Source organism: Leucoraja erinacea, chromosome 5 (assembly GCF_028641065.1).
Source record: "Leucoraja erinacea ecotype New England chromosome 5, Leri_hhj_1, whole genome shotgun sequence".
NCBI lineage: Eukaryota > Metazoa > Chordata > Chondrichthyes > Rajiformes > Rajidae > Leucoraja > Leucoraja erinaceus.
Window position 1 is genome coordinate 63491273 of NC_073381.1, and position 25711 is coordinate 63516983.

At 42.9% G+C, this 25711-nt stretch overlaps 1 protein-coding gene across 1 annotated transcript in view; it reads right to left on the reverse strand.

Moving 5' to 3' along the window:
- Positions 1 to 2279: 2279 nt before the first annotated feature.
- Positions 2280 to 25711, reverse strand: part of frk (fyn-related Src family tyrosine kinase) — a 114595-nt gene continuing 91163 nt past the window's right edge. The window contains exons 4-8 of the mRNA XM_055635779.1: positions 24254 to 24422; positions 18284 to 18442; positions 7051 to 7232; positions 6647 to 6812; positions 2280 to 5484 (exon numbers count right to left, since the gene is read on the reverse strand). Of these exons, the coding sequence (XP_055491754.1) occupies positions 5270 to 5484; positions 6647 to 6812; positions 7051 to 7232; positions 18284 to 18442; positions 24254 to 24422 (891 nt within the window). The 3' untranslated portion in view covers positions 2280 to 5269. The remainder of the gene's footprint in view (positions 5485 to 6646; positions 6813 to 7050; positions 7233 to 18283; positions 18443 to 24253; positions 24423 to 25711) is intronic.

The following is a 25711-nucleotide window of genomic DNA, read 5'->3' on the forward strand; positions in this document are numbered from 1 at the left end:
AGGTTTCCGTTCAGGTTTCCTAAGTAGGACAGAGGTATTACAGATGGTAGTTGGTTAATGAAGAGGTTTCATTTTAACAAATGTCCATGTCGATTCTGGCTATGTCAGAAAATACTCAAAATCATATCTGCAGAGTTTTTGTAATGAATGGCAAGACTGGACTGCTAATAAAGAACAATTGCTAAAACGGGAGATAGAGGGGAAACTAGTTTTGCCATTCATGGGACATGAATAATATTATGGGAGCTTGTTTGAATCTCAGTTATTCATAACGCAGAGATGTACCCACAAAAAATCCTGGAAACCATCTCTGATACAATGGTAGACATAAAATGCTGGAATAACTCAGCAGGACACGCAGCATCTCTGGAGAGAAGGAACGGGTGACGTTTCGGGTCGAGACCATTCGTCAGGGGAGTGGGCGGGACAGAAATAGAATGTAGTCGGAGACAGTAAGACTGGTGGGAGAAATGGGAATGGGGAGGGGATAGAGAGGGAGAGCAAGGGCTATTTGAAGTTAGAGAAGTCAATGTTCATACCGCTGGGGTGTAAGCTACCCATACGAAATGTGAGGTGCTATTCCTCCAATTTGCACTGGGCCTCACTCTGACAATGGAGGAGGCCCAGGACAGAAAGGTCAGATTGGGAATGGGAGGGGGAGATAGTGCTGAGCAACCGGGAGATCAGGTAGGTTAAGGCAGACTGAGTGGAGGTGTTCAGCGAAACGATCATCGAGCCTGCGCTTGGGTCACGCCAATGTACAGAAGTTGTACAGAAGCGGATACAGTAGATGAGGTTGGATCAGGTGTAAGTAAACCTCTGCCTCACGTGAAAAGACTGTCAGGGTCCTTGGATGGAGTCAAGGGGGGAGGTAAAAGGACTGGTGTTGCATCTCCTGTGGTTGCAGAGGAAAGTAACTGGGAGGGGGTGATTTGGGCGGGGAGGGACGTTGAGCAGGGAGTTGCGGAGGGAACAGTCTCTGCGGAAAGCAGAAAGGTGTTAAGATGGGAAGATGTGGCCAGTAGTGGGATCCCATTGGAGGTGGTGAAAGAGTTGGAGGATTGTTTGCTGTATGCGACGGCTGATGGGGTGGAAGGTGAGGACAAGCGGGACACTCTCCTTGATGCGAATGGAGGATTGGGGAGCAAGAGCGGAGCTGCGGGATATCGAGGAAACCCTCGTGAGAGCCTCATCTATAATGGAAGAGGGGAACCCCCGTTTCCTAAAGAATGAGAACATCTCCGATTATCTAGTATGGAAAACCTCATCCTGGGCGCAGATGCAGCGTAGATGGAGGAATTGGGAGTAGGGGATAGAGTCACTACATGAAGCAGGGTGGGAAGAAGTGTTGGCTGGAAAGCTATGGGAGTCAGTAGGTTTATAGTAGATTTTGGTCAATAGTCTGTCTGGAGACGGTGAGATCCAGAAACGGTAGGGAGATATCGGAAATGGTCCAAGTTAATTTGAGTGCAGTATAGAAATTGGTGAAGTTGATGAAGTCAGTGAGTTCTGCATGGGTGCAGGAGGTAACACCGATGCAGTCGGCAATGCACAGTTCGGGGATAGGGCCAGTGATTGTTCGACGTACAGTGATTGTTCGACATACCCTACAAAGAGGCAGGCATAGCTGGGGCCCATGCGAGTGCCCATAGCCACACTTCGGATTTGGAGGAAGGAGGAGTAGTCGAAGGAGAAGTTGTTGAGGGTAGGCGGAGCAACATAATGGTGGACGGAAATTGGCTGGTTCTGTGGTCGAGGAAGAAACTGAGGGCTTTAAGACCTTCCTGGCGGGGGGATGGAGGTGTAGAGTGACTGGACATCCATAGTAAAGATGAGGGAGTGGGGGCCTGGAAAACGGAAGTCGTTGAAGAGACGGAGAGAGTGTGAGGTGTCTTGGACATAGGTAGGGAGGGATTGGACCAGGGAGGATAGGATGGAGTTGATGTATGTGGAAATTAATTTGGTGGGAAATGAACAAGCAGAAACAATGGGTCTGCCAGGACAGTTCTGTTTGTGGATTTTGGGGAGAAGATAAAATCGGGCCGTGCGAGGCTGGGGAACGATAAGGTTGGAGGCTTTATAGGGTGATGAGCCGAAAGTAATAAAATCAGAAATGGTGTGTGATATTAAGGTCTTGTGCTCGTCTGTGGGATCATGGTCCAAGAATAAGTAGGAAGGGGTGTCTGAAAGTTGTTGCCTAGCCTCAGCCCGGTAGAGGTCAGCACGCCAGGCTACCATGGCACCTCCCCTGTCGGCGGGTTTGATTATCAATTTTCTGAGAGTTGTCGTCTGCCCTGATACTAGGGCATTGCGAGCTACAGTACATCTGGTTCATTGATATGCAGTGTAACAAATGGAGCACTGCCTTATCTCATGAGAATAAAGGTGTGTCAAATAAATGAAGGATGAATTAAAAAGGAGTGAAGTGGGAGTATCCAATATCAGAGAAAAAGAAAGGGCAAAACACGATTCAGAGAGAGATAAAAGAGAGATAAAAGAAAACAAAATAATTGAAATATTGAATACTAAATGTTGCTAAAGAAAGGAACTTTATTCCTTGTAGTGCAGGAGGATGATGGGTGATCTTATCAGGAGGATGGAGTGTGATGTGTGATGCTACAGAAGGCTGTGGAGGCCATCAATGGATATTTTTAAGGCAGAGATAAATGGATTCTTGATTAGTACAGGTGATAAGGATTATGGGGAGAAGGCAGGAGAATGGGGTTAGGAGGGAGAGATAGATCAGCCATAATTAAATGGCGGAGTAGATCTGATGGGCCCATTGGCCTAATTCTGCTCCTACCACTTATGACTTTATAGAGGTGTACAGTATGAGATCATGAGGAGAATATGAGATGAATAGATAGGGTAAATGCACAGTCATTTACCTATAGATTTAAGGAGGTGGGGGGGGGGGGGGGGGGAGATTTAATATGAACCTGAGGGGCAACTTTTTTTACACAAAGCGTGGTAGGTATATTTCAAGTTGCCGGAGGAAGTAGTTAAGGCAGGTACAATCGCAACATGTAAAATACAATGGGACAGAGATACATGGATATAATAGGTTTAGAGGAATATTGGCGAAATGCAGGCAGGTAGAACTAGGAGATGGCGCATGTTAACCGGTGTGGGAAAGTTTGGCCAAAGGGCATGCTTTCCATGCTGTATGGCTCTATGACTATAAAGTAATCCAATGCATAAAGAGGTGAAATTCCATGTTTATTAATATTCTGCAAAAGATTGATTAGAAGTCATCAATAATCATTGCAATGTTAAAAGAATGTGAACCCCTTTTATTTTTAGGTTTATTTTTCAATATTTAAATTCTGTTACTCTTTCAGCAAAACCTGACACAATATTTCATAATTAAAATCTTCTTGTAGGTTTTTACCTCACAATACACTGTAAGACAGTTTTGCAAGTTGCTAAGTCATACGTTGGTCTGCTGGAAGGGACCATTCCAATTAACAAATTGGTCGAAATTACACAATTAAAAAAACAACTGAATACTCATTTGTGCCTGTGCAAAAATCCTAAATGTTATCCAGTTTAGTTCTGTTCAGTTGGCATCTTCTTAAACAAGCCCTTTATCAAAAATAGTGAATTAGGTTTAACAGAGATTTTAATTAAAAAAAACTAAAGAAAGACTGGAATAGTTGAAGGTTTAAATAATTTTCTTGTTTAAAACTAATATGGAATATGATTACTTCCATTTTAGTTTTCATCATCTAGATGTATATACATCTCAACTAGCAGCAAATCACACCGTAAAAAATACATTCAATTTCAAATAAACCCACAATGTAAAATTATGTACATATTTTGTAGGCACGTTAAATACTACACAGATTGCAGTAGCATTTGAATATGCATTGTAAAGTACCTGCTGAATGAGTCTTAATGCTTTAGTTAAATGATTATTACCAAATGTTTTAGACTACATTTGCACTTAGCAAAACCCCCCCCACTATCATTGAAGGAGACATGTATCTTTGTCAACATGTTCTACAGATACATTGAGGGGTTAACAATGGAAGATAAATGTGTATAAATATTTTCTCTTTATATGACATCTATTTATCTTGTTATGATATTAACTGAAATTATGTATGAGCCTTTAAGTTTCCCCAGACGTGGTGTAGTTGGGGAGCGTGGGGTGATTGAGACAGAAACTAATAAAATCTGGCACCTGCTATATGAACACATTTGGGGCAGGACAGGTTAGTTGTATAATATGTATTGTATAACAACACTAAAGCCAATGCAAATTTCTTCTTTCTTACTTGTTTGCCGGAATGGTTAAATATGTAATAGCTTTCTATGTAACCTTTATAAATCCTGCCGGATTTTCTTTTTTAATGTGATCAATAAAAATATCTATACTTTTCCAGTTTGGACGTTGGTGTCTGGACAGGATTTTTCAGGAATATCTCCAGCTCCAGGGCAGCACAGTGATGCAACTGGTAGAGCTGCTACCTCACAACGCCAGAGACCCAGGTTTGATCTTGATTCCATGTGCTGTCTGCGTGGAGTATGCACGTTCTCCCTGTGATCGTGTGGGTTTCTTCCAGGTGCACCTGTTTCCTCCCACATTCACAAAACTTGCAGATTTATGGGTTAATTGGCCTTTGTAAAATTGCGCCTAGAACATAGAACTAGTGTGAACGGATGATCGATGGTCGGCGTGAACTTGATGAGCTGAAGGGTCTCTTTCCTCGCTGCATCTCTTGGTGAAATAGCATAGCTGACAGCTGATCGTTTTATTATTCCTTCCCTATCTTTTCCCAAACATCCCCCCCCCCCTCCATCTCCAACAGCTAGGGGACATTTCCAGAAGCTAGTCCAATTGATTATTGTTATGCTAAAGAAAAGACTGACTTTTTGAACCAGAAAATAACGTTGCGTTATTCCCTCCAACCATTTGTGCATATCCTTTATCTCAGCATATTCAAAACAGAAACCTTTTTTTTCACAAACCATGGAGTGATGATTGGCCTCTTCATTAATATAGTCCACTCCGATGATGTCACTCCAGCAACTTATTAAAAGCAACAAGATTCTGTACACTTCCTTCAAAAATAATGTGCAAATTAACTTCAATGACATGGAATCTTTTATAGCCTTTGGGCAAGTGCATGAACTCATAGCTGTTTGACATATGTACGTACCAGCCTAAATCAAAGCCATTAGATTATTTAACAAAATCCAAGATTTGAATATTAAATCTGTTCTATTCATTGCAGGCACTAAATCATCAATGTTGCTGATATTAACTAACAAAAGCTTGAGCGTCTGTGTAGGCTGAAAGATCAGTCTCAAAGAAGTCCTCCAGCTTCCATTGGAGGGTCTCAAATGTTGGCCGTTCACAATCATTGTCTTTCCAACAATCTATCATGATTTCATACAGTGGCGGGGGGCATTCTGCAGGGCAAGGCATTCTGTATCCTTTTGCCAACTCCTGGATTACTTGATAATTTGTCATCCCTGAAATAAAGAAAACATTCAACATTTTACAAAATTAAAAAAACACAGAAACAGTTAATAAATGTGCCAAAAATTTCACAAAAGTTACATATTTTTTCATTTTTAACTTTTTATTAAAAAACGCTTCAAAAGCTATTACTAATTCCATGAGAGGGGTTACTATTCTCATCTTCAGACAGTATCTGCCGCATGTATTTAGTCTGTCTGCAGCAATATTCGGATTTGCAACGAGTTTGTTTACTAGCAAAAATATGATACACATGCGGAAACTGTTCCTAATTTGGATTTCCATTTGCTCAAACCGCTCCAGAAAAGCTCAAGAAGGAAGGAAAGATGTCAGCATCTTAGTGATCCTGAATTTGAAGGACCTGTCCCACTTAGGCGATTTTTCAGCGGACTGCCGGCGACTGTCAAGTTCGTGGCACTCGCCTGAAAAACCGGGAACTGGAACGGCGACTGTCAGAGTGAAACACACAGACACACACCTCGCGAAGGCGGGGGCCAGGGCAAATGGGGGGAGCGCTGTCTGAAATTCACACGGTACAAAGCCAAAGTGATACAGACACACACCACGATGAACAGTGTACGTTAAGTCCTTTAAAAGAGGGGGGAGGGGGAGAGGGGGGAAGGGGGGGGGGGGGGGGGAGGAGCGGAGACACTTTTAAGAAGCCAGACAACTTTTAGTAAGCCAGTGATACACAGCTGTGAAGTTTGGCGGGCATTTAATATTACCGGTCGGTTATCCTTGGTTCTGAAAACTCGTGCTTGCGTATTTTTTCCCCAATGAGCCAATGAAAATGCCCGGTCAGCAAAGGCGATTAACTAAAACAACCTACGACTACCTCGACTACCCATAACTATATGGCGATCCCACTACAACTGCACCTATAACTACAGGATTATTGATTTTTCCATGGCGACCAATTTTTGATCGCAGAAAATTTTTCAACATGTTGAAAAATTTACGGCAACCATACTGTGGCCGCGACTAGTTCCCAGAATGTGGGAACTCCTCGCGACTACGAAGGAGACTCACCAGAGACCACCAGCGAACATCTGGCGACCATGTGGTGATCATGTGGCGAGTGTAGAGTCTCCTGCACAGTCCTAAAAAGTCACCTAAGTGGGACAGGCCCTTATGGATATTAAGTGATAAACTAACCTGGATACGGCATCTTTCCGTAAGTGATAATTTCATACAGCAGTATTCCAAAGGACCAAATATCTGATTTGATGCTGAACTTATTTGAATGGATGGCTTCTGGTGCAGTCCACTTCACAGGAAATCTTGCTCCTTCCCTTGCTTCATAAACATTTTCATCTTCTGCCTAATTATATCAAAAATGGTATCAGTAACCATGTATCTAACAGTTCAAATAACATAATAAATTATATTGACAAGATATTGGCGTTATATTTTGCTGATCAGGGCTCAATGATCCACACTCATTGCTCAGAATCAGCATTGTTCCTCACAACCACATTCAGTCGTCCAACATGCATATCAGCCAATGTCTGTTGTTTAAATGAACAATAAAATGAATGGAATATAATTGTTATTCTTACCATAAAAACTCGGGCAAGTCCAAAATCAGCTACCTTACAGATGTTGTTCTCCCCAACCAGAACATTCCTGGCAGCTAAATCACGATGAATATAATTTTGAACTTCCAGATATGCCATTCCTGAAGCTACTTGCGCCGACATTTCCAGTAGGTCACTTATGGTCAAACTCATTCCCTGGTTTTCTGTTGAAATTAATATATGGCAAATATTACATTTCAAAAATTATTTCCATTTGTCCTTAAACTGTCTTATCTAGTGATAAATAAATCACTGGGTCTTAAACCTCTCTTTGCCAAGTGTCTTCTGACAAAATTAAAGTCTGAATACAAGATCTGTTTACCATGAAATTGAGCTCATTGTACAGCCTTGTTTGAATTCAGAATACTTCCTATGGTTTAACTTCATTAAAAATAGTCAATGGATATTTTTAAGGTGGAAATTGACAGATTCTTTATTACTCAGGGTGCCAGAGGTTGTGGGGAAAAGGCAGGAGAATGTGGTTGAGAGGAAAAGATAGATCAGCCATGATTAAAATGCATAGTAGACTTGATGGGCCAAATGGCCTTATTCTACTGCGAGAACTTATGAATGCAGTAATTTCAATTTCAAAAACATAAAGTGCAAGTGAAATGAACTTGCCAGCAGTGGTACAATGAAAAAAGAACACCCAAAAACACAATAAAAATTGAACACAAATGTCCACCACAGCATTCATCACTGTTCTGGAATGCAGAAAAATTGGCCAGTCCTCCTCCATTTCCCCCGTGGTCGGGACCTCAACCCTCCGCAGCCGCCGCTGCTGGCGTCCAGATGTGCAGACAGGTAAAAGTCCAGGTAAGTCCAGAATCAGCTCTTCCCCACCGGAGACCGCAGCTTCAGGTTGGTGTAGGCCGCAGGCCGGCGGTCGAAGATTTAAAGTTCCCGGCGCGCCGCAGCCAGAAGCACCGCAGACCGCAGAGCCGGCGGTTGAAGCTCCCCTCCAGGGGTCCCCGACGAGGGACCCTGCTCCTGATGGTAAGTCCCCACCGCGCCCGCGGTAGAAGTAGGCAGCGGGCAGGCGGTGGGAGCCTCTTCTCCTCCGGGGTCCCCAACGACGGATCCCAGGCTGCGTTACCTGGAGCTATGACCTTTTAAGGTGAAGAAAAGTTATCAACCAGATAAAATCAGACCTATTTCTTAATTTACAAACTGCAAAGGAATTCTTTCCACGTAAATGTCACCTGAAATTAAAGGTATTTTGTCAAAATTGGCATTTGCAAACCTTGTTTAGGTAGTGTAGTATTCTTGACATCTAAAGATTCTTAATCAAGATTCCATTTATTATTTGGCATAATCAAATTGAAGCAAACAAATGGCCAAACAAAGTATGGGTGAGAAAAAACTGCAGATGCTGGATAAAATCGAAAGTAGACACAAAATGCTGGAGTAACTCAGCGGGTGAGGCAGCATCTGTGGAGAGAAGGAATGGGTGACATTTCGGGTCGAGACCCTTCTTCAGACTGCTGTCAGAGGGGGTGGGAAACTGATAGAAAGTGGGTGGAGGCAGTAGGACAAGGGAGAACTGGGAAAGGGGAGGGGAAGGACGGAGAAAGCAAGGGCTATCTGAAATTAGAGAAGTCAATGTTCATACCGCTGGGGTATAAACGATCCAAGCGAAATATGAGGTGCTGTTCCTCCAATTTACGCCGGGCCTCACTATGACAATGGAGGAGGCCCAGGACAAAAAGGTCAGATTGAGAATGGGAGGGGGAGTTGAAGTGCTGGGCCACCGGGAGATCAGGTTAGTTACGACGGACTGAGCGGAGGTGTGTTCAGCGAAATGATCGCCAAGCCTGCACTTGGTCTCGTCGATGTAGAGAAGTTGACACCTGGAACAGCGGTTGCAGTAGATGAGGTTGGAGGAGGTGCAGGTGAACCTCTGCCACACCTGGAAAGACTGATTGGGTCCTTAGATGGAGTTGAGGAGGGAGGAAAATGGGCCTGATCCACAGGCGATTTTTCAGCGGACTGCCGGTGATGTGACTGCAGAGTCCTCTGCAGTTGCCTAAAAAGTCGCCTAAGTGGGACAGGCCCGAAAGGGACAAGTGTAGCTTCTCCTGCGGTTGCAGGGGAAAGTACCCAATGAGGAGGTGGTTTGGGTGGGAAGGGACAAATTGACCAGGGAGTTATAGAGGGAATGGTCTCTGTGGAAAGCAGAAAGAGGTGAAGATGGGAAGATGTGGCCAATAGTGAGATCACGTGGAGGTGGTGAAAATGTCGGAGGATTATATGTTGTATGCGATGGCTGATGGTGTGGAAGGTGTGGACAAGGGGGACTCTGTCCTTGTTACAAATTGGGGGAGGGGGAGTAAGAGCGGAGCTGCGGGATATAGAGGAGCTCCCAGTGAGTGCCTCATCAACAATGGAAAAGGGCATGTTCCATAAAGTTCCATAAAGAATGTGGACATCTCCTATGCCCAAATGAAACACCTCATTCTGGGCGCAGATGCGGCGTAACGGAGGAATAGGGAGTTGGGGATAGAGTCTTTACAGGAAGCAGGGTGGGAAAAAGTGTAGTCAAGATAGCTATGGGAGTCAGTAGGTTTACAGTCGATGTCGGTTAGTTCTGTTACCTGCGATGGAGACGGTGAGGTCTAGAAACGGTAGTGAGATGTCTGAAATGGTCCAAGTGAATTTGAGAGCTGGATGGAAATTAGTGGTGAAGTTGATGAAGTCAGTGAGTTCTGCATGGGTGCAGGAGGTAGCACGAATGCAGTCGTCAATGTAGCGGAGGTAGAGTTCAGGGATAGGGCCAGTGTACGCCTGGAACAGGGATTGTTCGATGTATCCTACAAAGAGGCAGGCATAGCTAGGGTGCTCATAGCTAGGCCTTGGATTTGGAGGAAATGGGAGGAGTCAAAGCATAAATCCTGGCCAAAATAGAGCCAAAATAAAGCAGAGGATTCATGCATTTATAAGGCCTGTTTGCCCCTTTCTGTGAAAGAAGCTACAGGATGCTAGCTGGTGCCGGGATGTCTAGGTCCCAGATCAATACCTCATATAAGGAAGGTCCAAATGTCTTAGCAATTGATAGTATGTATGATAATTTTGTAGAGAAACTCTAAGGTATTGTAAATGCATGGGTTTGATTGGATTACTGCAGAGGGATTGCAAATAATGTAAATAATGTTGCAAAAACAGTTACCCTGCTGTTTGTTGATTGGCCAGAGTGTGAAGCCTGGGCTGAATTGTTTGTATTCCAGGGTAAATGTTGCATTATTCAGTTAAACTGACTTCCTTCCAGAAGCTTCTGTAAGAAACATTTTTTGGAACTCTTTGTAATTGGGTTGGGGAACTGTCAATAATACTTTGATGTAATTGATATTTATGATTGGTTTGTAAGGTGAACCACCCCTATGTTGTTCGGTCCCTGAAGGTTCGTTGACTTATAAAAGGTATCCCCCATTTAGATCGATGCCGATCTTCTGGAAGGGCGCTTAGGACTTTGTGACATTTTGGTAGTGTCTGCTTGCACGAGGCTGAAGGGCTTGGTCAGGCAGAGACAAGGATCAAACCCACGGTGGTTTAGGTATCATATTGGGGAATTAGTTGTGTGTTCAAAAATAAAGATTAGATGGTCCAATGCTTGACTCAGTGTTTTACTGAACTAGACTAAGGGGGTGGGGGGGGGGGGGGGGGGGTAATAGGCTAGGAGCATATTTACAAAAGGAGACATTGTTCAGGGTAAGGACCAGCTCCGCTAGGCGGAGTATAGGTAGACGGAAATTGGCTGTTCTGCGGTCGAGGAAGAAACTGAGGGCTTTAAGACCCTCCTGGTGGGGGATGGAGATGTAGAGTGACTGAACGTCCATAGTAAAGATGAGGGAGTGAGGTCTTGGAAAACGGAAGTCATGAAGGAGACGAAGAGCGTGTGAGGTGTCTTGGACATAGGCAGGGAGGGATTGGACCAGAGGGGATAGGATGGAGTCGAGGTATGTGAAAATTAGTTTGGTGGGACATGATCAAGCAGAAATAATGGGTCTGCCAGGAAACAGTTACACTCAGTTTCTCCTCACCATCATCTGTATACTGTCTTTCAGAGATCACATGAATATTGCAATTGTAGCTTTAACATGTACCTTGCCTTCACATTCTTGCACTTCTTGTTTAATTCTCTATTTACAAACTTCTACAGATGCACCATGGAAAGCATATTGTCAGGTTGCATCACAGCTTGGTTTGGAAACAGCTCTGCCCAAGACCGTACGGAATTGTAGAGAGTTGTAAATGTAACCCGGTCCACCAAACGGCCCAGACTTCCCACCATTGTCTCAATCTACACTTCATGCTGCATCAGAAAAGCAGCCTCTGTATCAGACTTGTCTTGCCCCAGTTATTCCTTCTTCTCTATACTCTCGTCAGGCAGAAGGTACCAAAACTTGAAAGCGTACACCACCAGAATCAGGAACAGATTCTTTCCCTCTATTATCAGGCTTACGAATCCATCGAACCATCCACTCCACAGTCAAAAAGGTACAACACAGGATGTACTTCCTGCGGCAGCTGAGGAAGCACAATCTGCCACAGGCAATGATGGTCCAATTCTACACGGCCATCGTAGAGTCTGTTCTCACCTTCTTCATCATAGTCTGGTTTAGCTCAGCCACCAAGCACTACACCTGGAGGCTGTAGCGAATCGTCCAATCAACAGAGAAGATTATTGGCTGCAACCCTCCCTCCATTGATGAACTGCAAGGGCCAAGAAGCGAACGGGCAAGATCATCTCTGACCCCTCTCACCCTGGCCACAAACTCTTTGAATCACTTCCCTCTGGAAGGCAACTCCGTATTGTCAAAGTTGTCACAGCCAGACGTAAAAACAGTTTTTATCCACGAGTAGTTGCTCTACTCAACAGCCAAAAATCTGTAGCCTCCCTTTGATCTGGTATTTTGTTGGTTCACATGCGTGATCAATGGTGTTTTATCATTCATGTCTTATTTTTATTAATCTTTAGTGTTTTCTGAGTCATTCGTAACTGTCACTGTATGTCATGTTGCTACTTGTGCGCGGAGCACCAAAGCAAATTCCTTGTATGTGAATACTTGGCCAATAAACTTACTTACTTACTTACTTACTTATGAATGGTCCTTCCATAAGCTAGGTTACTGGTGGATTCAACTCTACCCCATTGTGGACTTTGGACTTTGTCCCTGAAAATGATGCACTACAATGTAGAGAATTATAATCTGTCCTCTGCACCTCATTTGCCCTGTTTATTGTACTTGAGTTTGACGTGATTATATTTATGTATAGTATTATCTGATCTGTTTGGATAGCATGCAAATCAAAGCTTTTGATGGTACCTCCGTACATGACAATAATAAACTAAAACCTAAAATTAGACTAGAGTCTTGGATGTTAGGTTCAGTACTGGGCAGAGTGGATGGACAAATGGCTCAACTGGGAGAGCCTCCCAGCTCCCGCAACCTGAGTTCAATCCTGATTTCAGGTGCAGTTTGTATCTTCTCCTCTGCATAGGTTTCCACTGGGTGCTTTGATTTCCCCACCACAGCCCATAGATGTGCAGTCGGTAGATATTTAATTGGCCAGTGTTAATTGATGTAGATTTGAGTGACAGAGTTAGAGTCTTACAGCGTGCAAACAGGCCCTTCAGCCCACCTTGCCTACACCGGCCAACATGTCCCACCAACACTAGTCCTACCTGCCTGGCAGCTCATTCCATACACCTACCTCCCTTTACATGAAAACGTTACTCCTTGGATTCCTCTGAAATCTTTCTCCCCTAACCTTAAACCTATGTGCTCTGGTCCTCGATTCCCTTATTCCCAGCAAGACTCTGTGCATCTACCCAATCTATTCATCTCATGATTTTGTACACCTCTATCAGATCACCCCCTCATCCTTCTGCGCTCCAAGGAATAGATTCCTCACCTACTCAACCTCTCCCTATAGTTCAGACCCTCAGTGCCTGGCAACATCCTCGTAAATCTTTCCTGTAACACTGTGCCCAAAACAGAACACAATACTCTAAATACGGCCTCACCAATGTCTTATACAACTGCATTATAACCTCCCAGCTTCTATACTCAATGCTGTGACTGATGAAGGTCAATATGCCAAAAGCCTTTTTGACCACCCTATCTACCTGTGATGCCACTTTCAACAAACTATGTACCTGTACTCCTGGATTCCTCTGCTCTGCAACACTTCCTAGAGCCCTCCTCCCCAAAGATTAATAGAATCTGCGAATATGGTGAGTTTAGAATACAGGGAAAATACAGGAAAACATTGCTCTGTGAGCCAGAATAGACAGGATGAGTCAAAGGGGCTTCTTTCAATGTTGTATGGAAATGTAGTTATTTCCTCCTAGTAATTCCATCATTTGCTGTGGCCATTCTCTTAGGCAGAACATTCTTCATTATTTGCTTCATACGTTACACCACGCATCCTTTCCATCATATGCTTTCTTCCTAACAACATTTCAAATCTTTCTTGCTCCACATTAGCTCCAATATTGAAACTCTTCTAAGTGTTTTTGCTTTGATCAGACGATCATTTTAAACAGCATGCATTGACTTTAAGCAGTCTGCTCCTCCAACTGGCTCCAACCTGCCAAGTTTTTGACATCTATATCCTGCCCTGCAGCATATCCTGTTCATTAATCAGCCTGCCTCATCAACCTATACCTCTGCTCATTCTCTTGCCCTTGCTTAGAATACACTCCATTGCCTTCTATTATTGCAGCGCTAATCCCAGCCTTCAATCCCTGTTTTCATCATTTAATTAGAAAAGACCTCCTTGATTAATTAAATATGATCCAACGAAAGACCTTTGAAATGAGGTAAACATAGTAAAATTAATGTTCACACGCAACGTCATGTGACATTAAACCAGCCTTAATTAACATCTTCTGATATCAAAATTAAAATTACCAAAATCTTAATAGGATGCAAAATGAACACCAGTGCTTAATAGTCAGAGATAATAGGGATTGCTGATTCACAACATGAGAAGAAAAGTACATTGAGGTCTTCTCAACAGATGAAAATAACAAAAACAAATGGAGGTCATGGTTATATAACACTAACCATGAGACATCTATAGACAATGGGTGCAGGAGTAGGCCATTCAGCCCTTTGAGCTAGCACTGCCATTCACTGTGATCATGGCTGCTGATCCTCAATCAATACCCCGTTCCTGCCTTCTCCCCATATCACTTACTCTGCTATCTTTAAGAGCTCTATCTAACTCTTTCTTGAAAGCATCCAGAGAATTGGCCTCTACTGTCTTCTGATGCAGAGAATTCTACAGATTCACAATCTAGAAACAAATCTATATTACTAAATCTCTGATCTTGACCGCTTTTGGCCCACTGTGCTGCGATTTCTGACAGAACGCTGCCACCTAGGGCCGTCATTTTTGGCCACCTCACTCAGAGCACCCCTCCGCCTTACGGGTGCAGAGGATTTTTCCCATTGATGACAAATCAGAGAGATATTAATGTTTAAAAAAGATTCACCATTCTCTCTGCTGCCTCTGCTGAAGGGAGGGGGAGCGACTATAAAACCAGGAAGTGGTGTGCCTCACTCAGTCTCTGCAAGATGGATGAAGCTTAGGGTCATGTCTCTCTGAGCTCTGAATAACATGGACAAATGTCTACACAACTGTGAGTACCCTTAATGTGGTTTGAAAACGAAAATATGGTTTGTTTGAAGTAAAAAGGCACTGCCTGCAAATGGTTGTTTGGGTGCTTTGGCTTGAAGTTGAAAGGCACTACTTACTGCAAATGGTGGCTTTGAAGCTTTGGTTTAAAGTTGAACAGCACTACTTACTGCAAATGGTGGCTTGGGAGCTTTGGCTTGAAGTTGAAAGGCACAACATACTGAAAATGGTGGCATGAAGTTGAAAGGCAGTACTTCAAATGGTGGCTTGGGTGCTTTGGCTTGAAGTTGAAAGGCACTACTTCCTGCAAATGGTGGCTTGGGTGCTTTGGCTTGGAGTTGAAAGGCACTTCTTACTGCAAATGGCGGCTTGGGTGCTTTGTCTTAAAGTTGAAAGGCACCACTTACTGCAAATGGTGGCATGAAGTTGAAAGGCACCACTTACTGCAAATGGTGGCATGAAGTTGAAAGGCACTACTTACTGCAAATGGTGGCTTGTGTGCTTCGGCTTGAAGTTAAAAGGTACTACTGCAAATGCACTTACTTCCTGTTTGCACTGTATATTGATTTTAGATACCACTTACGACTGTGATTTTTGGCCATCTTACTCAGTCCCCCCTCCGCTGAGCAGGTGCAGAGAATTCTTCCAATCAATGAAAAATAAAAGTGTTATTAGTGTTTAAAAAATGTTGAGAATCTCTCTCCTGTCAATCACGCCCTGAAAGCCACACCTTTCAACCGGTGGGAGGGGGAGGGGTTATAAAACCCGGATGTGTGGGTGTGGCTCAGTCCCTGTATGATGGGGGAGGGAGATGTCATGACTCTGTCTGAGCTGTGAATCAACTGAACACACTGAATTTCTACTGAACTGTGAGTTTGGTGTTTTGTGTAGTTTTATGGTGGTTTGACCCGGCATGGAATGGTATGAAGCTGCATTAGAATTTGGTGGCCTTCGACCCTGCTTGAAGTGGAATGAAACTGCACTTGAATTTGGCGGCCTTGCATCCTGCTTGAAGAGGTATGAAACTGCACTGAATTCGGTGGCTTTGCACCCTGCTTGAAGTGGTTGGAAACTGCACTTGAATTTGGTGGCCTTGCACCCTACTCATAGTAGTAAGAAACTGCACTTGAATTTGGTGGCCTTGCACCCTGCTTGAAATGGTAGGAAGATGGATTTGAATTTGGTGGCCTTGCACCCTGCTTGAAATGGAATTTCAAGGAATAGTCATGAGTCACCTGCCAGCCCACCAGCTGTGAGTGAGCTGCCAGCAGATCAGGCTTGAGGGACTGAGCTGCCACCCCAAGAACCCATACCAGCACTCCAGAAAGCCCCCCCACTGGCCACCAATATTGGAATTGGTGGAGAGGTGGAATATTGCATCAGGGGACCAGCCCTCCCGTGTGAACATGGTTAGTCTAGTATAATATACAATGCATGACCAAACTAAAGAGAAAGCTACCTTCAACCCATTAGAACGACAGAAAGGTAGGTTCTAATGGAAGGTCACTAAAGGAAACCATTGACTCCATATCACTTTACATGAGGAACATCTGATATGTTTTTGTTTTCTGCAATCTCTATTTATTTAATATCAGAAATACATATCAAACTAAAGAAGCATTTTTGTATCCAGTATAAGCCACGCATGAGACAGGAAAAAACAGAAAAAGAGATGGGGGTGCAAGGGACAGCGCCCCTGGCAGGGGTAAAAGGTTGCAGCGCCCCCTTTATTCAGAATTGTTTTGATAATTGTACCTTGAAATGACACTGTTTTCTTGCCTGTTTACCCTTTATTTATACTGTCATTTTTTTATTGTACCTTAAAATAACACATTTCACTTGTTTGTCACTTCTTAATTTACACAGAAAATGTGTGATAATCATACCTTAAATTGACACCAACTCCTTGCTTGTTTACACTTAAGTCATATTGAAAATGTTTTATATTACACCTACACCTACTCGTAACATACCTGTTCCTTGCTTTTTTGATAATTATTCCTTGAAATGACACAATTTCCTTGCTTGTTTACCCATAATTTATTCTGTAATTTTATTTACCTTTAACATATTTTACCTGATTGAATCGGGTAAAGAAAAGAACATTGTAGTGTCTATGACATACAGACTCTTGAATGCAGTGTGAGCGTTGTGTACGTGTATGTAACCCTGGTACGGTAGGCCAAGGGGACAGAGCACTAGCCGTGGAGATGTGCCTGCAAAGACGGTCGACCCGCACCCGCATACATGCTTTCCGCTAAAATAGACTCCGTGTATTTCCACGTGCTCAACCATCGGCGCAGCGCCTCACTGTCTCGCGGAAAGCCATTAATAGCGGAGATTTAGACAGATTTCTTTTTAACCAAATTTCAAAATCCACGGAGCCGCGGAGAAATGTCATGCCTGAAATCATTCAATGTAATGTAAACAAAGTAAAATAATGTGAGAGAGAAAGGAGAGAGAGAAGGAGTGACAGAGAGAGAGAGAGGAGGAAAGCAAAAGAGAGAAAGAGAGAGAGAGAGAGAGAGGGAGAGAGAGAGAGAGACATGTTTATCAGCTGCTGAGAGCATCGCTATGGATGGTAAGGATGAGGAGGCAAGGGTTAGTCCTCAGGGAGATGGCGAAAGTTACGGGAGAGGGAGGGGTAAATACTGAACACGTGTCAGTCTATATGAAGCAGTACCACACCACACAATGTAATTAACTGCTGGGCCACCTGGGAGGCACTTTATTTTGGAGTGCGCAGTATGGTGGTTAGGCAATGTGCACTGATATTTACCGAGCAAAACAGCACTCCAAAATGAAAGGGATGTGTTTGCCCCCAACGCCACTGCTTTCGGACGAGTGATTAGTCACATTGAAACTTCATTCAACAAGAATGAACTTAAAGCACTTAGAAGTCTCATTAGAAGTTACCTGGGGGGGAAATGGCACTATTCCTAACACATGTCAAAGACAAGTATTTGGTGCAACTTTGGGATCTTTTCTGCATGTTAAAATATACCATTGAGTAGATTGAAACAAATTATATTTTCCACAAGCATTTTGATTTCCAAAACACAAAAAATATATTTTGAAAGAAGCTCCTAGAATCAGCCTTTATCCAATGTGAATTCTAGTTAACGTTTACAACATTTGCTTTAAAGAGTCTCAAAAATGTTAATAAAACAAATCTCTAAAAAAAGTGCAAAAATTGAAATGTTTTCCTCACAACATGTTTTGGTGCCATGGAATCATTTTAGATGCATCAGAAATAGGTTTTGGTTTGCATTACAACCTGATATGCAAAAGCTTCATCATCATTGTAATCAAAACTACTGTACATCACCCAGGGATAAGCTTACCATAAATTTAAACTGAAGCTAATTCTTCTTCAAAAGTAACCATCTGTATGAACACACTCACATTAATATCACAAGGATACTTGGAGACTGCTCATTTTCTACATTTCCGTTCCCTTTGGAATTAATTGCAAACTACTTATTCTCATGATATATTAATGCTGCATCACATTGTTCTTTAGTTCTGTGAACCAAAGCATTGGTTGATTCTAAATAGCTACCATACTTACTGTGTAAGTGGTCAAGCAAGCTGCCATTTTTCATTAATTCGGTAATAATGTAAATTGGCTCTTCAACAGTGCACACAGCATACAGCTGAATTAGCTTGGGATGTCTTAATTTTTTCATTAATTGTGCTTCCCTTAGGAAGTCCTGCTTGGCCATCGTACCTAAAAATAAACACATTAAACAAATTCTAATCACCTTTACTCTTATCCAGCAAGATCCATGATAACATCTAATAGGCAGATTATATTCTACACATAGTTGACAGTGATATATCTTCTTTGAAAATAAAATCATTCCTGTCCAATATTATTTATTTGAAAAATAAATTTCACTCCTGTTCTATGTCATAGTCATAGTCATAGAGCACAGACACAGGCTCTAGGGCCCAATTTTTTGTTGCTGTCCAAAATGCCCAATCCCATTTGCTTGTGTTTGGCCCATGTCCTTCTAAACCTTTCCTAGAGCACAGACACAGGGCATCCTTGCTCTGTAGGGCCCAAGGTTGATTTTTGTTGCTGTCCTAGAAAGGATGATCCCAAGTCCCATTTGCTTGTGTTTGGTTCCCATTGTCCTTCTAAACCTTTCCTAGAGTACACCTAATATAATATGAATACATTGAGGTAGCAATTCCTAATTTGAGGAAGGGCATCCTTGCTATTGAGGCAGTGAAGTGAAGTGCCGAATGGCCTACTCCTGCACCTAATTTCTATGTTTCTATGTTTCTATGATGGAGTAGTCCAGAACAAGGGACCAAAGTCTAAGAATAAAGGGTAGGCCATTTAAAACTGAGATGAGAAAAAACGTTTTCACCCAGAGAGTTGTGAATTTGTGTAATTCTCTGCCTCAGAGGCAGTAGAGGCCAATTCACTGGATTAATTTAAAAGAGTTAGATAGAGCTCCTGGGGCTAGCGGAATCAAGGGATTATGGGGGGAAGGCAGGCATGGGTTACTAATTGTGGATGATCAACCTTGATCACAATGAATTGCGGTGCAGGCTCGAAGGGCCAAATGGCCTCCTCCTGCATCTATTTTCTATGTTTCTATATTTAATTCTACTTGAAGCTAAGTGTATTAGCGCCAAACAGCTCACTGGTCCCACAAACTTCCAGGCCATTATTTTCCAATGCTGATCTGTTCAAACTTAAAAAGAAATGTTGTTTCAAGGTGAAAATGGAAGAAAGGCATAGGTTTGTTTCTGCGACTGCTGAGTGGAATTGCTTTTATTAACCTCCCATATACCTACTCACTATGATGCTACAGGATCACTATTTCATTGAAATCCTTTCATCTAGCATTACCTAATTTCCGTTCTTATATTTCCAGGCAATAGCAAAGTTCAACCAAGATCCAATGTTGATTTGGGTAGGAAAGAACAGCAGATGCTAGTTTAAATCAAAGGTAGACACAAAATTCTGGAGTAACTCAGCGGGACAGACAGCATCTTTGGAGAGAAGGAATGGGTGACGTTTCGGGTCGAGACCCTTCTTCAGACTGATGGGTGATGTTTTGGGTTTAGCCAAGTAATGTTCTCAGCTAATGACTCGTCTTTGGTGTGGACGGGCTTGCAAGAAATCACCAGCTACAAGAGGAAAACCCCCCACTCCTTGGACAATCGTCTGCTGACCACAGACATGAACGAGTTCTATTGCAGGTTTGAAAGACAGAAACATAACCCCCTCCTCCACCCACTCCTCTCCAATCACCAATCACCACTTCACACCCACTTACAGCCTGACTCCAGTTTGAAAAAACTGGACCCTCCACCACTATCCACCCCCTTCTTGCTGCCCAACATCAGTCTGGCCACTTCTCCATCATTAGCAATAGAAATTGAGGAGGTGGAAAAGTTATTCAGGAGACAGAAAAGCAGGAAATCTCCAGGACCAGACAATGTTTCCCCCTCTCCCCTCAAGCTCTGTGTCGAACAACTGGTACCAGTCTACACAGATATTTGCAATCAGTCCCTGCAAACTTGCACTGTCCCTGCCTGCTTCAAAGTCTCCACTATATAGTGATCTGCCTACAGACAGGAGGTGACACAGCTAGCATCCTGGTGCCATCGCAACAACCTGGGGTTCAATGTTCTTAAGACAGTGATTGTAGACTTTAGGAGCACTTCCCTCCCCACCATTCACCATTCACCATCAACAACACTACAGTCACAACTGTGGAGTCATTAAAGTTTCTTGGAACCATCACCTCAAGGGACCTTAAATAGAAAGCCACAGTGGAGTAGGAATTCCACAGTCAAAAACGCCCAACAGAGGATTTACTTCCTGCGGCAGCTGAGAAAACACAACCTGCACGTCTGAAGAAGGGTTTCGGCCCGAAACATTGCCTTTTTCCTTCGCTCCATAGATGCTGCTGCACCCGCTGAGTTTCTCCAGCTTTTTTGCGTACCTGCCACAGGCAATGATGGTCCAGTTTTACACTACCATCATAGAGTCTGTCACCATCATGTTCTGGTTTGGCTCAGCCACCAAGCATGACATCCAGAGGCTGCAGCACATCGTTCGATCAGCCGAGAAGTTGTTGTCAGCAACTTTCCCCCCATTGACGAACTGTACACTGCAAGGGCCATGAAGCGAGCGGGTAAAATCATCTCTGGCGCCCCTCAGGTCGACAAAAATGCTGGAGAAACTCAGTGGGTGAGGCAGCATCCATGGAGCGAAGGAAATAGGCAACTTTTCGGGTCGCAACCTTTCTTCTGACCCCTGTCACCCTGGCCACATATGGTACTTCCCTCGGGGAGGATACTCCAGACTGTCAAAGCCGTCACAGCCAGACATAAAAATAGCTTTTTTTTCCATGAGCAGTAGCTCTACTCCACTGACGAAAGCCTGTGACCTCTTTTTGCTCTGGTATTTTATCTTCATGTTTAAATTATAATGTTTTATTTTTAATTTTCTACTGTATATCGTGTTTTTATCCTTGCGAAAAAAGCACCAAAGCAAATTCCTTGTATGTATACTATACATACATGGCTAATAACATTTATTCAATTAAATTCAATTCAATGGTTTGCAATTTGTATCACTGTACTTTGTCAGCATAGATTCAATGCCTCTGATGGCTTCCTTTAAGTAGTCAAGTCAAGTCAAGTCATGTTTATTTGTCACATACACATACGAGATGTGCAGTGAAATGAAAGTGACAATGCTCACGGACCTCTGTGCAAAAAGACAAACAACCAAACAACCAAACAAACTATAAACACAATCATAACACACATATACCTTTACATAATAAATAATGGAAGGAAAAACGTTCAGTTTTGTCATGTTTAGTCTAGCTTAGTTTATTGTCACGTGTACCGAGGTACCGTGAAAAGCTTTTGTTGCGTTCTATACTGTCAGCAGAAAGACAATACATGTTTACAATCAAGCCATTTATAATGTATATTTACATGATAAGGGAATATGTTTGGTGCAAGATAAAGCCAGCAAAGACAAAGACATCAAGGATAATCCGAGGGTCACAAAAGAGGTAGTTAGTAACTCAGCACTGGTCTCTGATTGTGGTAGGGTGATTCCGTTGCCTGATAACAGCTGGGAAGGAACTGTCCCTCCTAACAAACTTTGTGATGCCTTAGGGGAAGAAGTCTCCAGTGAGGGCACTACATAGCATCCCTAACAGTGACTATATTGTAGAGCAGAGTACAGATTAACATTTATATGGGTTTTGTGAGGAAGATACTGCAATAATCATGGACAATAATAATTATCAAGCTCACAAAGTGTATTCAGAATGGTGAAACAGTGAGGAACCGACCAGGGAGCAGGCTATTTGAGGTCTGGTATTGTAAAAGGATACAAGATTAATTAGATATCTTATAATAAAGGATCCCCCAGGAAAGATTCTTCACAGCATTGCAAAGTTTCAAATTCAGTTGAAGGTAAGAAATTTGAGTCAGAAACCTGTGTGCTAGACTTATACAAAGGTTATTACACTTGTAGGGGCTCAGAGGTGGTGAAAGCAGATGGAAAAATAGATTAAAGGGTAAGATAATGAATCAACTGTGACAGATATTTAAGAAATCATTTCACAAATTTTCAAAATATGCGTATTCTGCTACAAAGAAAGACTACAAAAATGATGCACGTTCCATGGGCATCTACTGAAGTGTAGGATGGTGCTACATTGAAAGAAACACCATACAATGGTGTGAAAACATAGTGGTGGTAGGCCAGAGGACCAGAAATCTTTTAGAAATGAACGATCAATAATAAAAAAAAATTCAGAGAATGGGAAAATATAGAGTATAAGAGAAAACTAGCAAATTATATTAAAACAAGTTAAGATCTACAGGTATATACCTTAGTTCACTAAAGTAAATGTTGGTCCCTTAGAGGATCAGGTAGGAGGGAAGGGGGGATAATAATGGGATACAGAATTGGCTTCATGGTTGGAAGCAGAGGTGCTGGTTGAAGGGTATTTTTCGGACTGGAGGCTTGTGACTAGTGCTGTGCCTCAGGGATTGGTGCTGGGCCCCATTGCTGTTTGTCATTTCTATCAATGATTTGCATGAGAACGTACAGGGCATAATTAGTAAGCCTGCAGGTGGCACTGAAATAGATGGTATCGTGGACAGTGAAGACGGTTATCAAGGGCTGCAACGTGATTTTGATCAGCGAGGCAAGCAGGCTGACCAATGGCAAATGGAGTTTAATATAGGACAGCACCTGCCCCAATGTGATTACTGACCACCTACATTCCCCAGTCTCTCTTATTGCCTCCTGTCAGGTGTGATACAAGGTGCAGTCTCCCCCCCTTTAGTTATCCGCATGCTTTTTCCCACTGTGAATACTTCTCCATGACAACAAGCTCAGGGTATTGAGGCCAATATGGGTTCAGCCACAGTCTTGTTGACTGGTGGATCAGGCTCAAGGGACCATCAGCTTACTCCTACTCCTGTTTTCTATGTATCTTGAGTTTCTTCTGCCTCTTAAAAGCTTTCCATGGTCGTAGTTTCATGTAATCAACACACTTTTCACTGTTTCCAAATCCAGATAACTTATAATAGACCAACTAAAAAAAAGTCCAAAGCACATAGCATCATTCAGCATCATTGACTTAAATTTTGTTTCCAATCTTCCAAACTATTTCCCATATGCCTCTTGTGTCCTTATCTGTCCATAAGTTTCTTTATCAGTTACTAATTATTTTTACAAAATTACAATATAATACTTTCTCCCTATTTAACTTATTCATTACCTACATCTTCACATCTCGACATAATGGCCTTGAACTTCTCTCATGTAGGTAAATATGATTTGGTATTGTTAGCACAGGCGGTACGGTAAAAAATATTCCATTCAGGTCAGTCATGAATGTGGCGCATACACTCCTGGAACCCATTGATATGTACGTTGACTTTAAGCTCAAAATAACAATGATACAGGTCTTAGCAAAAAGGTGGCACTTTGTTTTGGTATTAGTTTAAAGGCCCAAACTTAAGTGGTCCATTGTTGAGGAGATTTTCCTTGAGTTACATTCCTTTGTATCAATTTTAATCCCTCCATACTATCACTGCCACTGCTCCGAGTAACTCCCCTCCTTCCACAAACCCTCACTTCTCTGCACAGCTCATGGTCAATTTCCTCGGTGCCCCTTGGAACCCCAGTTGTTGCCTTCCCCAAATTTCTCCTCAACCTTCCACTTGTGATTCATATCTTCTGCTTCTCTGCCAAGTCATCCACATGGTCCTCTCTCAACCACTCCACGCCTCCCACCCTTGATAATCCCTTTGTGACTATTTGCATGTGAAAGGTCTACCCTGCTCACATAGTTAATAACAAAGCTTCAAGAGCCCTGCCCCATACTGGACGATGCTTCACACATGGAGTCATTGCTAAGCTATTATCTCTTATACTAGCTTTCAATACCTTGATTAGCATTCCTCTAGTACACACATCCTACTTGAAACCTGACCTCAAGCTCTGCATTGCTATTGATCAAATGAGTGTTCATACCGGTTTTTAGTGTCTTTATGGCAACTTGCGTTCTGTCATTCCAAACGCCTTGCCATACTTCTCCAAAGGTTCCAGCACCCAATTTCTTTATTAATTTCAGAGAGGTTCGAGGGATTTCCCATTGATCCACAGTGTTGTAGGATAATCCGACTGTTACCGGCGTTTCCAGCTGATAGTTTAAAAAGAGACGATCAACATATTTTACTTCTCAATAGCACACATGAAATTAGTGATGAGTATCTTCAAATTTATGAAAAAAAACATAAGAAACCACATCATGAAATCTAGAAGAACCACTTAGCTTGATTTTGTCTTCACTACAAAGCGGGGAGCTTAGATTTGAAAACTGCTGTGAAGACGCTCAGTTCACCATACTTTGTTTGAGGGGACTGCCTGCCGCCAAAAGAAACCTGGCTGTTTGTAAGGATCCATCTCGGATAGTCGGGGTGAAACCAGATTTACTAGAGTGGTAAACCTCATCATGGGAGGATGAGGCAAAGACGAAGAAATTGACAGGAAGCTCCTCCTCCTCCCCCCCCCCCCCCCCCCCACCCCCCCCCCCGCGGCAGCGACCCCCCCCCCCCACCCCCACCCCCACCCCCCCCCCCCCCCCCCCCCCCCCCCCCCCACACACACAACTTCTCTTTCCAGCTTTCTCTCTCCTACCAATCAGTCTGAAGAAGTGTCGCAACCCCAAAACATCATCCGCCCATTCCATCCATGGATGCTACTTCGCCCCCTGAGTTCCTCCAGTGTTTTGTTTTGTGTTTTTTGGAGCTTTCCCTCATAGTGGAAAACTTTGATCCCGCTTTGTGGGAATGTTTGTGTTAAGATTTTGTGTTATGTGCACTTTATTACTCGTATGGCTGTATGGCGACCACCCATTTCACTGTGCCAATTGGTACATGTGGCAAATAAATGTATCTTGTATCTTGTATCTTGTTTTGCTCCAGTACAGCATCTCTGTTCTAGGTTCTTCTAATGATTACTTCTTGCTGCACTAACACAGGAATGATTGTCCCACAACAAGATTAGAGAATGCAGGCTGGCTGTTAGGTCAGCACAGTAAATGGAGAATTGGACCAAGAGTTGCATCTACATGGAGCTATTCGTAAAGACCCATAACAAGTTACTCAGTTAAACAATGTTTGCCATCCAGTCACTATGTTCTGTTGGGAGGCACAGAAGCCTGCTAAGCCTGCTAAGTTTCACAATGATTGACAATCCGGGAAAAACATTAACCAGGATTATAACAAAATGGGCTCCAGGGCCAAAATGTGTACTTTTGCTTCATTTCTTTGAGATGTGTTTGTGCCATGCAGGGTAAAGAGCTCTACATCTTGAAGTGCCAATGAAAAAGTGGTATGTGTACCAGAACCAAAACTATCAACTAGAACACAAATATCATAAATATCTCCTGCCTGACAAAATACACAGCCAAAGCCTTTAGGAATTTAC